This window comes from Neodiprion fabricii, chromosome 4 (genome assembly GCF_021155785.1).
Source record: "Neodiprion fabricii isolate iyNeoFabr1 chromosome 4, iyNeoFabr1.1, whole genome shotgun sequence".
NCBI classification, from domain to species: Eukaryota; Metazoa; Arthropoda; class Insecta; order Hymenoptera; family Diprionidae; genus Neodiprion; species Neodiprion fabricii.
The window spans coordinates 2158994-2174394 of NC_060242.1; the positions used below are offsets into that span (position 1 = coordinate 2158994).

The 15401-nt window shown below is 41.5% G+C and overlaps 2 protein-coding genes across 5 annotated transcripts; one reads left to right on the plus strand and one right to left on the minus strand.

Moving 5' to 3' along the window:
• The first annotated feature begins 69 nt into the window (after positions 1-69).
• LOC124180619 (RNA-binding protein with serine-rich domain 1-B-like) lies at positions 70-3175 on the plus strand. Of its 2 annotated transcripts, none has more exons than XM_046566365.1 (5): positions 70-394; positions 788-910; positions 986-1252; positions 1339-1586; positions 1681-3175. In XM_046566365.1, coding segments are annotated over exons 1-5 (930 nt in total). In that variant the 5' UTR covers positions 70-392; the 3' UTR covers positions 1971-3175. The 2 variants fall into 2 exon arrangements, with proteins under 2 accessions (XP_046422321.1, XP_046422322.1); XM_046566366.1 differs by lacking the exon at positions 70-394 and adding an exon at positions 601-621.
• On the minus strand, positions 2541-15316 carry LOC124180614 (atrophin-1-like). 3 transcript variants are annotated; one of them, XM_046566347.1, is made up of 16 exons: positions 13994-15316; positions 9455-9643; positions 9212-9325; positions 9060-9095; positions 8938-8964; positions 8688-8748; positions 8358-8560; positions 7835-8209; positions 7484-7722; positions 7006-7116; positions 6678-6898; positions 6367-6587; positions 6104-6268; positions 5644-5935; positions 5395-5539; positions 2541-5300 (listed from the first exon to the last, which is right to left on the minus strand). In XM_046566347.1, the coding sequence occupies exons 1-16, from the start codon at positions 14372-14374 to the stop codon at positions 4349-4351; spliced, it is 3732 nt and encodes a 1243-aa protein (XP_046422303.1). In that variant the 5' UTR covers positions 14375-15316; the 3' UTR covers positions 2541-4348. The 3 variants fall into 3 exon arrangements, with proteins under 3 accessions (XP_046422303.1, XP_046422306.1, XP_046422302.1); XM_046566350.1 differs by having other exon boundaries at positions 5644-5920; positions 7006-7119; XM_046566346.1 differs by having other exon boundaries at positions 7006-7119.
• Positions 15317-15401: the final 85 nt, after the last annotated feature.

A 15401-nucleotide genomic window follows, 5' to 3' on the forward strand; every position in this document is an offset into this window, starting at 1 on the left:
GGGAGTCGTACACGCTCACTTTTGGAACACAGAATGGACCTGCACACCGTGTTTCACTCTCTATACACTCTACATCACTGTGACCGCATATAGCTTAGCTGTGTGTTCGTTCTTCTGCCGGCAAATGACGCTTTTTACATAGTGAAATAAATACGAGTACTCTTGCGCATGAAAAAAACTGAAGGGTTAAATAATAAATAAAGTGGTTATCCTTTTTGGTGTTAATGTTATCGGGACCATAAATTTACGATATCTACACGATATCGCGTTCACGATACCTTAACCACGAGTTTTTCGCTCACAACTGGAAAGTGGACAGCATATCGTCACGTCCATTTTATGATAGGAAATATAGATAGTAAAACATATCGCCTGTTCAACTACCGGTAACCATGTACGTAATAATTTTGCAAATTTAAAACTACTTTTATGACTCAAAATTTACCGTAATTGTTTTTGTGCCCATGGTCAGCAAACTGTGTCGTGCTTTTTTTTTTTTTTTTTTTAAACGCTGTTGCTATTCGTACGGTAAGGGTGACTAAGAGTGTCGCTTTCGGAACGTATTTCAACCTTTTGTGGGCAACAAACACCGGCAGGGTGGTTTTTATCTTGGATTCCCATGTAAATTCGGATACCAACAAAATATGATAATTCGTGAAACCTTCAGTGACGGCATGATGAAGTCCGAATTTATTCTAACCCCTATTGTGTGACTCGCGAACAGTCTACCATACAAATTACATTCTATTAAAATATTTAATTTTTTATTATGTAAATATTTCCCCAGGGCACGCAGCCGCAAGGATAGCGCTGGTAAGAGCGATTCAGAAGCCACCGACAAGGAAAACAAGAAAGAAAAAGGGCGAGAAAAGAAGAAGCGTGCTGCTTCCTCGTCAAGTAGTGGTTCGAGGTATGTTCCAAACAACTACAGACGTAATTTCATTATACGGACATTGAACCGATCTACACTTAATTGATTTTGCAGTTCATCAGATAGCAGCTCGGCATCTTCAAGTTCATCTAGTGGCAGCAGTTCTAGATCGAGCTCTTCGTCTAGTTCGTCATCTAGTAGCTCTGGGAGTTCATCAGCGAGCTCCCGAGACAGGGGTCGCAAAAGAAGCCGGAGTAAGAGCGCAGATGTCTCAAGAAAGCATGACAATAAAGAGAAAGAACGAGAAAAGGAAAGAGACAAAGATAAGAAGAAATCTGGTAATGCAGTGGCCGAAAAGCCAAAGCCCAAAGCCCGTTCTAGGTAAAACTATCGCTTTTACAATTTGTCTGTTAGAATATATTGTTTGCTTCGTAGGCAAAGTAAAAAACTTATAACACCTGTTTCAGGTCGCATTCACCACGGCGAAAACGTAGAGAACGTTCTCCAACACCAAGGCCGACAAAAATTCATATTGGAAGGCTGACACGCAATGTTACCAAGGAGCACATTGTTGAAATATTCTCTACTTATGGAATCATAAAAATGGTAGATTTTCCCCTAGACAGATTACATCCTCCAAGTGGCAAGGGTTTTGCGTATGTCGAATTCGAAACTGCAGACGAAGCGGAAAACGCTATGAAACACATGGATGGAGGTAAACATGTTTGAGCATAAGTTGTATTAATAATAATCTATTAACTTGATCATTAGTTGAAATATTTTTCAAACACACCACTTCTCAATTCCAGGCCAAATAGATGGACAGGAAATTACTGCTGCACCAGTATTGCTGCCAAAGCCAAGGCCACTTCCCATGCGCAGGATGTCTCCTCCCATGGGCCGGCGACCCCCTATAAGATGGGGTGGTGGAGGTCGTAACTCGCCACCACGTTACCGAAGACGTTCTCCGCCATTGAATCGTCGTAGAAGCCCCCCGCCTCCTCGCCGAAGACCGAGAACACGCTCCCGAAGTCCTCCATCAAATCCCCGTCATCGTCATCGTCGTTATACAAGATCCAGTTCAAGTAGCTCTCGATAAAGTCAAATGACCATGTAACTTGATCTTGCATAATTTTTTTTACATTGGAATTATTATAAAATCTGGTGTAATCAAATAACTATGGATAAGTAATGAAATTGAATATTGTAATTTCTTCGACGGACCTCAGTCACCAGTTACATTGGTCGGCTCCTGATCACTGTTGACTGGTGACATATTTCAAATAAAGGTCGAATATTAGTTGAAAAAACTGTAAATTCCTCCCTTATATACCGAATATAATGAATAACAAAACTTTCATCGAAATCAGCTTTACATAGTTTATGTAAACGAAGGTTAAGAACATGTGATAAAACATAATTTGCAGGAATCTATGCGATAACGCAACATCCACAAAAGTGAAGTATCACAAAGTGGTAATGAACACAGCAATAGAATTTAATTTTGGTAAAGTTTAGTTCTGCTCCAATTCAAAGTATCTGGAACGTATTTGGGAATAGCAGAAAATTTTAAGGCACAACATTGATTGATGCTACCATCTAAAGATTACAGTCATTGTTACACACGATGCAGGATAAAATGTAGGACTGGGAAATATTGAAGTCATGGTTACTTTGATAGAAACTATGATTATTAGACCCTTTTACAAAGAATCAATTTTAGAAAAAATCTATTCACACAAAATGTTCTATGCTCGCGATATCTACAAAACAGAATCATTGCATCGCCTTGCAATTTGCACTGATGAAAAATATCTACAATCTTTAAATAGTATGTAATTATCAATTATATAATATACAATTTTATAATGGCTTTACAATGTCAATAAATCGTGGGAGCCTTACAATTCATTTGAAAACAATAACCATAATGGAAAGGGTCCCGAACAGAATTAACGTAGCCCATGGCACGGAGAATCGTTTTAACGGATTTCCTATTGAATCTCTGGTACTGCAACATAACAACAATGTTCTATCGCAGTAGTTTTAACGTATTATAACGGTGACTGGAACGAATTTTTACGTTTTATATAGTACATACATATGGATTATCAACATTTTGTAATGTACCCCCCCTATTATCCTGAATCTGCTCCTTCACATACGTGCTTTGATTTGAGAAATACATTTTTTCTAAGTTATCGTCAAATTTATACAGTTTTCACAAAGCTTCAAAAAGACGAGTCTATAAAAATTATTACATGCATATATAATATATTGTGATAGACAGACTACAATGTGAAACAAAAAGATAAAACTAGTGAGGTGTACATTACCATGTCCATTGCCAAGTCCAAAATTAATCAGAATCTACCATACACAGTTTCATTGAATTGTACATTTGATGTAAAATAATGCAAATGAAACAGCTAAACCGTGGTTCTGTATAATTTATAGAATAAAGTGTCTCAATTCCGTTGTTACTTCCTATTTATAAGACATGAGGATTTCACTCCATTTTTTGTTCCCCCCTCCCCCCCGCCCCTTTTTGCCTTCTTTGGAGGTCTTTTATTTCAAATATGAATAACCTAATTTTGAAGACATAGTATTTACTATTTTGTTATTGCAGCCATGGATTATGTCCGAAATATGTCCATGCGCAACTCACATTTGCAACACCAGCGGTGATCCATATACCATTATTATATCACAGGAAAGTACTGACAATGCTTATCAAACCATCAAGACTTCATTTATCATCTCTATTGTTAAAACAAAAACTCAGAGCCGATATTATCGTTACAGAAGGTATGAATGATACTACTTATTATTTATATCATTTAGAAATTAAAATCTATTGGTTAAAAGTTGAAGTTATATTGAAAGGAAAAAATAAAAAATAAAGATAGATTTAAATTTATACACGTAGCGTCATAATACACCTATTAAATGAAGAGACGAATTTTCGACATTATATCCATGGAGTAACAGAGATTCAAATTCGTTTTACGTCGCAATAATAAATAAATAATTAAATAATTTTTGAGTAATGCTATATCTGTTTAAATTCCTAGCTTCGATTTACGTAGCATCATCTCGCATCCTACTATATAATATTACACATTGTATTTAACTGTACGCATAATGTTGTAATAATAAAGTTATCAGTTATCACTATAGACAGTCAGATCCCCGAAACTGCGGACACCATAGTTTAGGTGTGTATGACACAATTTCACGAATACCTTGCCTTCACGCCTCCGATTTTTTAGACAAGGTTTCATCAATTAATCGTTCTATTTATATCTATAAATATCATATAATAATTTATGTACAATTTTAAATAACGCTTTTTTTAATATATAAAATATCAATAATGCTCTGACATCAATGCAGTTCACGTTCCTCTAGTTTGCACTGTTCTTTTTTTCTCCTTCCTTTCTCTCCCTTCTTACTCAAAGCTGTAAATGTATGATATCATCGAGACTGTGAAGCATCTTCTTTTTTATGAATATCATTATGCATAAGTGACGGCTCTAAAGGTCGGACAGATACTCCTGGTCCAGGACCAGCTCTGTGATGCATGTGAAGATTACTCAGTGGACCTGGACTCGGACCTTTGCTTCGCATAGGATTCACTGGGGGAGCGTAACCTGCATAAAGTTTCGCCCTCTCTTCTTCTTCAGCTCTAAGCGCAGCAGCGGCCATCAGTGGATTGTAACGAAGCTGCTGCAAAGGATCATACCGATACGGATCTCTAAACGGATCACCGGGCCACGGTGCACCCTGCGTTGCACTCGGAGGTGGTGGAAAATGTTGCATCGGATGAGAAGTTAGCGTCGGCATCATAGTTCGGGACAAAGAATGAGGCATGCTGTGAGAATGCCTGGCAAGGTACGAGTGCGGATGCGAATGTGAATGAGGATGCGGATGATACCTCGCGTCGGAAAGATGGCCGGGTCCTTGGGGAGGTGGCCTGGAAAGCATAACGACGTCGTCGTCTTTGCTGCGTGGTTCTTCCTTCACCCTCACTTCGCTCGCGTCGATCGGAGTCGAGCCATTTCGCAGAGGTGAACGATCTCTGCCGCTGTTTACCGGCATGCGACTGTGATGAAGCAATCGTTCTCGCTCCATTTCTCTTCTTTCCATTTCTCTCCGCTCTTTGTCTCTCCTTTCACGCTCCCTCTCACGCTCAGCCGCTTCCTGTTTTCGCTTTTCCTCCTTCTCACGCTCTCGCCTCTCCCGCTCGCGTTGCTCCTCCCTCTCCCGCTCTCGTCGTACTCTTTCACGTTCGCGTTCCCGCTCCCGTTCACGTTCCCTTTCACGTTCTCTTTCTTCTATCTCAGCTCGTCTGTCTATCACAGGAGGTTCTGGCTTCAAATTCCACGACACTGTCGTTGGAGGATATCCAGGATTCGTGCGTTGTAACCTGTTAAAGGTTTACGTGCACAATATTCATCAGTTATCGAATGAATTGTTGCTCGTATAGTTAAGGCTGAGAAATCGTAATATTCAATGCTTACCCTCGCCACGGGTCGTGAACGGATCCCAAACCTCCCAGCGACGACATCTCTCGCGGGGGAGGTGGAAATCCTGACAGTCCAGGGAAGTTTGGATTAGGTGCACCGAACGTTGTCGGATACCTTCCGAAAGGCGACATCCCCGCTCCTACGATGAATGTGGGTATTACTTCTATTAGAACCATATCGCGTCGACGTGGATGACAGCGATAAAGTTGAAATGGTTTAGTATATTTTTCTGAATAAATTTACCCATGTGAGAGCCAGGATTTGAAAGAAATGTAACTGGATGGGGCGGTGGATGTGGTGCATGTGTCGGTGGTAGATTTGCTGAGAACGGGGGTGCCATTGGACTACCCATTCCTAGACCAGTTCCTGGTCCACCTGGATATAAATGCCCGGGTGGCCTCAGGAGCTCCGTCTTCCCGCTGACGACACCACCAGCCTTTGCATCAGCTTGCTGCTTCTGCTGATGGTGGTAAATTTCCCAAGCAATGCGTACGTGCATTGCATTCCATTTTCCCGTCTTCTGAAATTTTAAATTCTTAAATTAATGTAAATATATTGAACTTCGACAAATTTTTGCATGGCGAAATTTTATAAGTAAGTTCAAATCAATGATCTGTAAACCTAATTTTTGTTTACTGATCATTTTGGCTGACGAAAAACTTATGTTGGATGATGCATACGAATAACCGACGAATTGTCTTACCTTTGGTGCGAACGAAGTCATATGATTCGGAGGAACAAACGGCGTTGAAGGTGGACCCATTCCAGGATGCATGAGTCCAGCATTAAAACCAGAGTAACTGGACATGTTGAGGTTGCCACGAAAAAAGGGAGAGTCAACACCTCCGATTTTTGGAATGTCCTTAAACTGTAATTTGAAAATAAATTTACGAGGTTATGATGTCATTCAACCAGAGTTTGAAGTCAAATTAATATATAAATCTACATTTAAAAAGTCACACTAACAATTGGGGGAGGAAAAAGTGACGTCGCTGTTGGAGGTGGAAGCATCGGTGTGGTATGTTGGTGTACATGAGTGTGCTGGTGTTGATGATGATGCATTTCAGTACGAAGGTACGGCGGAGGACCAAGATTTCCAACACCTACGCCGCGTTCTTGAGAGGCAAGAAACCTGCTGTCCAATTCTCTCCGTAACATGTCCGTCTGACCTGCAACATGACTCACCCCTTTTTCTCAATTAGTGGCTGATACAATTTCGCGAATACTAATACTTTTCAACATTGTCAAGTACTGTAAGATATTGATGCGGAACTTACTAGATTGAAAAAGCGATTCTGCAGAAAATGGATTTGGATTTGACGTGGATGGTGGAAGCGATGGCATCGATGTATGTGGACTCGAGGTAGAAACTGGCGGCGGTAGCGGAGCAGCGAACATAGGTGGTGGAAAAGAATGCATTCCTAACGATACAGGAGGAGGTGTAGGTCTGGGCACCGAAGTTGCCGTGGCTGGCGATAACTGGGATGTTGTACCACTGCTGTAATTTATAAATATGCATGTAGTTGCGTGTTTCCAAGAAAAGAAATAATGTCAATTGAAATTCATTCGGAAATATTTGTGAATTATTCGTTAGTAGGTCTATACCTGATCCATCCTTGAGCCTTGGAATAAGCAGGTAGACTAGAACTGGCTGGGGAGGATGTGTTTGGCACACTGACAGGTGTTATACTGCCTCGACTTAGGCTACTCACGTTGCTGCTGTAACGAGTAGTAATCTATATTATCACAATCTTTTCAATAATTCTACAACACTGAAAAATAATATGAACAGTCGACAATCGGCCTTGAGTGAATGTTACAATTATTATACACATCGAGTAAATCACTTTGACACGTGTTCATTACAACAAAGATTCAAATCTTGAACATAAAACCAACTTTTAGTTATAGAAACACGAGACCAGCTAAACCTAAGAATGCTTCCGATTTAAGATAATGTTCTCACATGTAGGATATATTATTACTCCCCAGTACTATGCCTTGCTTATTAAAATAATTATCATCTTAATAAATAATCAACAAATTATGATACAGATTTGTAAATGTTTACCGAATCACATACCTATAACTGTCTCGTTCACGATTAGGACTGTGGCCGCGAGGTGAATTATTATTTCGTCCAGCTAAGCTGCATGCCATAATATCTCTGTGTGCAATTGTATTGGCTGTCGTGACTGTATTAGTTATAGTAGATACACATGTCGTTGTCGCGGCACTGAGCGGAGTATTACTGTGGTTCATCATGTTGTTTCCAGAAACTTGTTTGTTTATATTTGTGCAAGGCGAGGCCCTGCTTCCTCTCTATAATAAAAAGAACACAAGACCTTGTAAATTGCTCAGGTAGGAAGACATGAATCAAAAAATTACTGTGGATCATATGAAGAAAAAAAAAAAAAATTAAAACAAAACTCACCACATCTGCTCTCGAAGAAGCTGAATGAGAGGGCGACGGCACACTAGGGGGAAGATACGGACTGTGATTCAGAGCGGTATACGGTGTGTAAAGCGGAGGATACGATGGCTGTGTTTGGGGATAAGCTGCCATAGGTAACGGAGGTGGATAGCTCGTAGTTGCTGCCCCGTTTGATGGGGCCGCTGGAGTGACTCCTAGACTAGCCACTGCAGGACTGGTAGTGTGACTGGAGGACACAATTGGTACGTTCGGTGGATGTAACACTGGTATAGCGGTATGTGGTTGTTGAGGCAAAGATGGAGGCGGAAGGGCTGGAGATGCAGGCCGCTGCTGCGGAGCTATTGCACGTGGATTCGCTGCTAGCGGACTGGTCATCTGAAAAAATGACCGGATGAAGACAATTGCTATCTTTTCGGGTTAAATTTAATAGAAGAGATGGGTAAAATGTCAATGGTAACAGCATCAATTCAATTTTCCATCTCGAAACGAAAATATAACGGTGTGGTATAACGAATGTACTCACGGGCGGCTGGGATATGTGAGGAGGTAGCGTAGGGCTAGGAGGACTGGGCACCGTAGGTGCTGGTGCAGTGGCAGGCACTGGGGGTGGTATTGGGGCTGGTGCGTCTGTTGCTGGATTTGAAATTTGTCCACCCGTATCTGGAGGTGTTCCTCCTGCCCCATTTGTCGGAGGCAGTACATGAGGTGAAGAAGATGGCAACTCAACTGAAAATTAACAATACGCTTACTGATCTTTCTCCTTTATGTGATGGCGATATTGCATATGCAATAACTCAAAAATTAAACATGTACATTGTGCACGCAGCTGAAAAAAGTGTGTTCTATTACTCACATTTACGTGCAAGAGGAGATGGGGTAGAAGATTCAAAGAGTATTGACTCAGCATCTGATCCCTGAAACAAGTATAAATAATGTAATCTTATAACAGGTGTTACCAGGGTCACTGTCATAAAATCTTCGGAAAGAACAGATTGAACTGTTGATGGTTCTCAATCCATATACACGTATTTAGTATCTAAATTTGATTGCAGATTAGTTTAAAACTGGGAAAATTCGATAGTGTATTGTCCATGATAACTCACCTTATCGTCTTCTCCTTCACTATCACACTGTAACAAATTAAATAGACGAAACTGTTATAGCATATCAATCCAGCAAGATAAGTAAACGAAATTGTGTTATGTTCAACTAAAAGCATACTCACGATATAGCCTTTACCCGAACTGCAATGACTGCTAGCCTGGAATTCAAAAATTTGAGGTTGAACATTATTTACAAATAACAATTAATTCTTCCGAAACCGGAATTCCGAAAATAGGTTCTCATTTTTATTGCGGGTATTGTTATTAAACTTACGTCGCTAAGATGGTCCCTTGAACTGTCAGGGTCTTGGCAATCCCTCGGTATGCTAGGTCCGTGCAACTGCTCAGAGGCTCTACCGCTATCGTCGCTTGTACCTGCATCGAGGCCCTGAAGAACAAAAAATATGAATTAGAACCCAAGTATTAAAAATCGAAATATAAACACTGAGCTACAGGTGCTAAGTTAATTGGACACTGGAAATAAGGAAAATTGTTAATTGACTAATAAATTAATTACCTGGGTAAGTGTAGATGGTGTCAGAATGGAATTATGGGTATAATGGTTGTGTTTAAAATGATTTTTGATGTGGTGTTCACCACTGTGTCGGTTGTGCTGGCCGGTGTCTACCTTGGGTTTTTCATCAGCTATCGATAACAGCGTGTGCAGTTTCTTTACATTATTTTTCCCAGCAAGCTTAATTGCACTCTGAAAAGAGAAAAAAAAATCAAAATCAATCGATGATCTTTATATTTCTGTGACACATGAGCCTGATAGCCTACCAATGTGGCGTACACTTTTATTACAACCATTTCTGCCGGCAACATTTTACTATTGAATAATTTGTACGATAGCAGTCAATGGTTATCATGTTTCATTAATAGCCCCGATTACATTGGTATAATTGATAATAGTATCTCGTACGCTTATAAAAAAGAAATTATCAGGTCTTATCACGGATCATTATTAAATGCCTAGATTACATCTTTAAATCCATACGGTTGACCGACGTTTTCTGATTAACCATATATAAAGAAGAGAGATTGTCATACGAGAAATTGATAAAATAACAATTCATCTGCCGACTGAAACAAACACATTAAAAAGTCGTCGGTTGTAGGTGAGGTTTGCAAAAATATTTTTTTCGTAAATATGCAATATTTTTCCATCACCAACAAAGTGTAAAAAAAAAAACCTGAAACAATGTAGAATTAGGAAGAACTAAGGAAGGAAGGAAGGAAGGAAGGCAGGGAAAAACCCTGAAAGTTCATATCCGTGGGGTAAAAACATCTGACGACAGTTTGCCAAGTTTGCGGTATGATTTTCGGTAGCGAGTACGTTTTACACGTAAGGTAAAAGTCTCTCGCAGGTGACAGCAGCGAGATATTCGGTATGTATGTACAAGGTGCGATAACGATGCTCTGCGGTGAACGGGGCTGTAAAAAGAACGCAACGAAACGGATGGACGGGAATGGCTGGTTCGTGATGAAGGAAGGTGGGAGGGAGGAGAGTAGAGAGGAAGAAAGCGGCGAGAAGAGTTGCGACGAGGCGGCGGGGGGGCGGTGGGGAGAGCGAGGGCGAGAGATTGAAAGGGGAGGCACGGATAGACGGTCGAGTGCTACGGGAGAGCGAGAGAGAGAGAACGTCGTGAGGAAGGGAGAAAGAAAGAAGACATTGACCGAACGAACGGCGGCAGTGCGCCCCGTGGATCGGTGGCCGTCCGTCGAGGCCTTCGCGGCTTTGGTCGAGAGCTGCTGCTGCTTTGCTGCCGTTGCTGCTAGCGGCTTGTATGTGCTCTCGTCAGCCGAAGAAGGAATACCTACTTATAACGTAACGTAGCGGGTACTGTCTCGCGCGTAACGAGGACATACGTGGCTTAAATATGTACGTGCAAACACATTTCGTCGAATTTCTCTACGAGGAGGCGACGGCGTCTAACCGCGCAATGACAATATATCGCCTGTGGCTAATTCCATTCTTCTTTATTCAACGACTGTGATATTTATCCTTATTTCTTTCGATTGAATAAATAAACGAGAGGGAAGAATCTCGAAGTAATCAAAATATTCGTTTCGTTATTTATATCATAGGCTTCTTGACCGACGACGCGAGTCGCTTGGTCTTGAATTTTTAAATCCATGAATTATAGACACACATACACACAAAGGCTAGAAGAGAGATAGTAGAGAAGATAATTAGTTGCAACAAGGGGTGTGTGCGTTAAAAAGAGTAAGAGCGTTAGAAAGAGGAGGCAATTATTTTCTACGTACCGCGTTTTGACACGTTCTCTTTTTCTTTCTCTTAGAATTCACTTTACTGTTTTTTTGTTTTTTTTTCAAGTTTTTTATTTCCCAGCGTTTTTTTTTTTTTTTTTTTTTTTTTTCAGAGTAAAATATTTTCAATCGGAGCGTTCTTGGCGGTTTGTACGTCAACAGATGCCGAACGGCTACCGGACGGTAGACGAAGTAGAATGCTCATTCACCCCGATTTCACCGGGTACAACAATAAGAACTGACTCACTATCATCGAAGAAGGCTTTCATTATACGACGACGGTTAGGCGGTCCGCGCGCGCGTGTCTTGCCCGTCTCACGGCTCGGCTCTATACTCTAATTAAGATTCACCCGTTCGTTCGAGGGATTATTTTCAGATAGAAAACGAGGCTCCGGCGGAATCTCGTTATTTTATTAACTTTTTTTTCTTTTTTTTATTTATTTTGCATCACGCTAATCGTCGTATTTACGCCGTTAACGAAGAGCTGCCGAACGAAATAAAGAGAACACGGGCAAGCAGAGACAAACAGAGAGACAGACAGGCAGCCAGACAAACAGACGGATAGAGACACGAACGAACGGCCAGAGCCACAGCCAAGTGCGGAGTGTCTCGCTTTTACAACTTGCGCCTTGTGCTCGGTCGCGGCTCGGCGCTGGACTGTTGCGCTGTTGCCACATTTCTCCAAGTGTCACGTATGAATGTTGGTACACACAACAGAGATGTAAAGGTCGTTACACAATGGGGGGGAAAACTTGACTTCAGATCCGCGGCTTCTACCAATCACTGCTTTACAACGTTATGCAATTCTTAATTCAATCAGTTGAAATGAGACCGACAACCGCGCCTCTCTCAAAATGACTCTATGTTATGGGGGAGAAAAAGTAAAAAACAAAAACAAAGGAAAAAAAAAAATTTAATCGCGCTGATTGGTTATTGTAGTCGTGACATAATAATTTCCTTGTGAAATACACAGTCAGATCTAATCGTGAATTAAAATAAAGTTGAAGCTAGCATCCAAACGTGTTAAACTTTTTGAAAATAGAAAAAATGCAGTTCGGTTTTTATCTTTATAATTCTAAAAAAGTATAGGAGATTCGAGATATTTTACAAAATTTTGATTTTGTCACTTCATTAATTTATGCGAATGAATATTGGAACGTTTGGCGGCTAATTCTGACTGCTTGCTTCACAGCCTTGTGAATTAAAGGTAAAAGAATGAACGTGTACGGGAGGTATTTTTAATTCTACAGGTATTGGTTATTTTCTTATTGGTGATAATGCAAAAGCTTCTCGAAAAGAGAACGAACTCTCTGCAAGAAGTACACACTACATATGTTGATTCAGAAATAATGTTGATTTATCGACAACAATTCAAGATGTGACAAAGATATCAATCAGTTTCAATGATCATCGATTAGTGGAGAATGGAACAAATAATGGCCAGCCAGTGATTTTATACCAAAAGAGTATTTCATTAGTTATTTGTAAATAACATGACATAAATTTTTTTTTTGTTAATATGATTGGTATAGTTAAGCAATTGGAATACAAAGGTAAAATTTGATAAAATAAGTACCTCCCCCAAGTTGAAGAGCGAAGAAGAAAATTGTTTGGAAGTAAGCATGGAAAGCTTTTAAGATAGCTCTGCGTGGATTATTTAAAGTCCTCTATTTGTCTATGAGGTAGGTAAACACAAATTATTTGCGCAAAGTATACATGATGTGTGTCGTAGGGATTTTACAGGAAATTTACAAATCTGACCAATGATCCCTGTCGTTTGAATATTAACTTATGTGTTCTCAAGTTATCACAAATTTACTGTCTGGTTGATTAAGAAGGAGAATGAAAAATATCTCAAAGTCCTGTGCTACTCGTATCTCTGCGTAAGTGTTGATGATCGTCTATCAGCCAATTTGGCCTTAGATCGTCGACGAGACAGGCATGTTGGAAACCATGTCAACTGCATGTTTCGGTCTACATTGTGTAAGTATATCATTTAATACATTCAGTCTGCATCAAGTGTGGTTATCATTTATTTTTCCATCTGATTATATCATCGCCATTTATAATCTCACCAATCTGTCAGTCGGAGAACACAAGTAGGTATGATATAGAGACATGGTAGCAATTCCAACAGTAAACAATCAAAAGACATTGTCAGAGAGAACAAAAATACCGCTCAATGTTTATTTACCCAATTTTAGATAGCTGAACTCGAATGTAAACCCTCTACAAATAATAGAACGGTAGTATTATATATTCTCTACGGTATGTGGCAAAGGATGTGTTACAATATGCAAGATTTCGTTAGGGAAAAAAAAAATCAACAAAACACGATTTTCCTCCTACAAACTGACAAGACAGGGATTCTTTTGTTCATTGGATCGAATCCGGTAGGTAGATGTAGGTATAACCTAGCGCGTACCTAGTGCCAGTTTATCTCGCGAGATTTTTACGAAGCGGAGTAAGGGGTGGGAGGGAGGAAGAGAGGGAGGGAGAGCCGCGGAGAGAATGAAAAAGGAAAATAAAGGGAGCCTCTGAGAAACGGCTTTAAATTACGCGAAATGCACAAGATCAGCGAACGGACGAAAATATCCCTATATGTTCGATGTGCAAGGCACGAAGAAAGAGACACGGAAGCCTGGTGGGCAAGCTGGAGAGCGTTCGGGGGGGGGGGGGGGGGGGGTCGAAAGGGGGAGAAAGAGAGAGAGAGAGACTAACTGACAGACGGGGAGGCAGAGAGAATGAGAGAGAGAAGTAGAGTGGACAGGGGAATTTGATTTACCTCGAGTTCCTCGTAGGTGCGAAATGCAAGGATGGCAAAACCGTCGACGATGTCCTCCTCGAAGGGGGGCTCCTTGTGATTGAGGGATGACTTTTTCCGCGGGCGAGGTGGTCGGGGATGTTTTTCACGAGCCCGCACTCTGCCCCGTCCTCGAGCCAGTCCGTGAGGCGGTCCAGGTTCGTCCTCGCCGCTGTGACTGTCGTCTCCCGTGGTACGAGGATCGCTCGGATCACCCCCGAGTCCCAATCCTGCTAAACCCTGCTGCTGTTGCTGCTGCTGTTGCTTGGCGTTCGCGATACTCTCCCTTTGGGCCAGCATCCGTTGCGCTCGCTCCCTGCGCCGATTTCGTTGATTTCTTTGCTTAACTTCGATCTCCATCATTTACTTCTGCTTCGTTTATTCGCAATCGTCGTCGTCGTCGCACACGCACGCACGTCGTCGTCGTCGTCTCTTCCTCGCACACACATATCACACGTTCATTCGCATTCTCGCGGTCCGACCACCAAGAAAATACATCGAGAGGTAGGGAGGGAGGGCGGGAGGGAGGGAGGGAGGGCGAGAAAGAGAGGAAAGAGAAGGCAGCGGCAGGGGTCGGGGGTTAGGGCCGAGGGAGTAATGGGTGGTGGGGTGGGAAAGGAGACAGAAGATGATCGGGGGGGAACAACTAATCTTCCCTTGGTGTTATGCACTCGCGCGCATTGATCCGCACCCGTTTGTGTCCGCAACACCGCACCACTCGGACTTGTAAAAACCTCCTATAATTTACTTCATTATTATGTCAAACCGTAGGATTGCTATAGACCGTCGTTCCAGATGCACCTGAGGAAACACTGATTGTTTGGAATGGCGGATTGAATATACACACACCGTTGCCGCATTGTAGTGTAAAATGGCCGCGACTTGCCAGCATTTCGCTCGTCGTGTCACATTATACCACTTGACATATATCACAATATATCATTTATCTTATTTATAAAGTACTAATGGCTCAAACCGTACATCCAACTTCCCATCGGTACACAATATTCGATCGTTGCACCACACATTCTGTCACTAGTCGATATAAAGAGCAGGAACATGGCGTGCAGAAGACGTGCCGAATGTCGTGGATTTCGATTAACCTCCGTCTAGTTACTTCCCTAGGTATATACGTGCGTACCACCCTGTGCCACTGTGGCCAACCGAGTAAACGTCACTAACCCAGTTCACAAAATGAGCACCAGACAGCGCTGCTACCGGGTCATTGCCATAGACTTAGAGATAGACTGCGCGGTTTGCACACCGAGCTGAAGCCGTGATTAAAAAGAGAGAGCAACAGCTGGAACCGGATCTCTCACTTTAATCGGTAACTTGGCGTGAGAAACAAATAGAGTCATCCTCCTCGCTTAGTTTATCGCTTTCCCCGTCT

What these genes read in the sequence shown, in the direction of transcription:
- LOC124180614 (XM_046566346.1), bottom strand. Translation starts at nt 14,374, where the DNA reads ATGATGGAGATCGAAGTTAAGCAAAGAAATCAACGAAATCGGCGCAGG. An exon ending in GTTCGGGTAAAGGCTATATC is followed by an intron (nt 8,965 to 9,059) that starts GTGAGTATGCTT and finishes AATTTGTTACAG; the next exon opens with TGTGATAGTGAAGGAGAAGA. An exon ending in GTGAAGGAGAAGACGATAAG is followed by an intron (nt 8,749 to 8,937) that starts GTGAGTTATCAT and finishes TACTTGTTTCAG; the next exon opens with GGATCAGATGCTGAGTCAAT.
- LOC124180619 (XM_046566365.1), top strand. An exon ending in TCGTCAAGTAGTGGTTCGAG is followed by an intron (nt 911 to 985) that starts GTATGTTCCAAA and finishes TTGATTTTGCAG; the next exon opens with TTCATCAGATAGCAGCTCGG. An exon ending in TATGAAACACATGGATGGAG is followed by an intron (nt 1,587 to 1,680) that starts GTAAACATGTTT and finishes TCTCAATTCCAG; the next exon opens with GCCAAATAGATGGACAGGAA.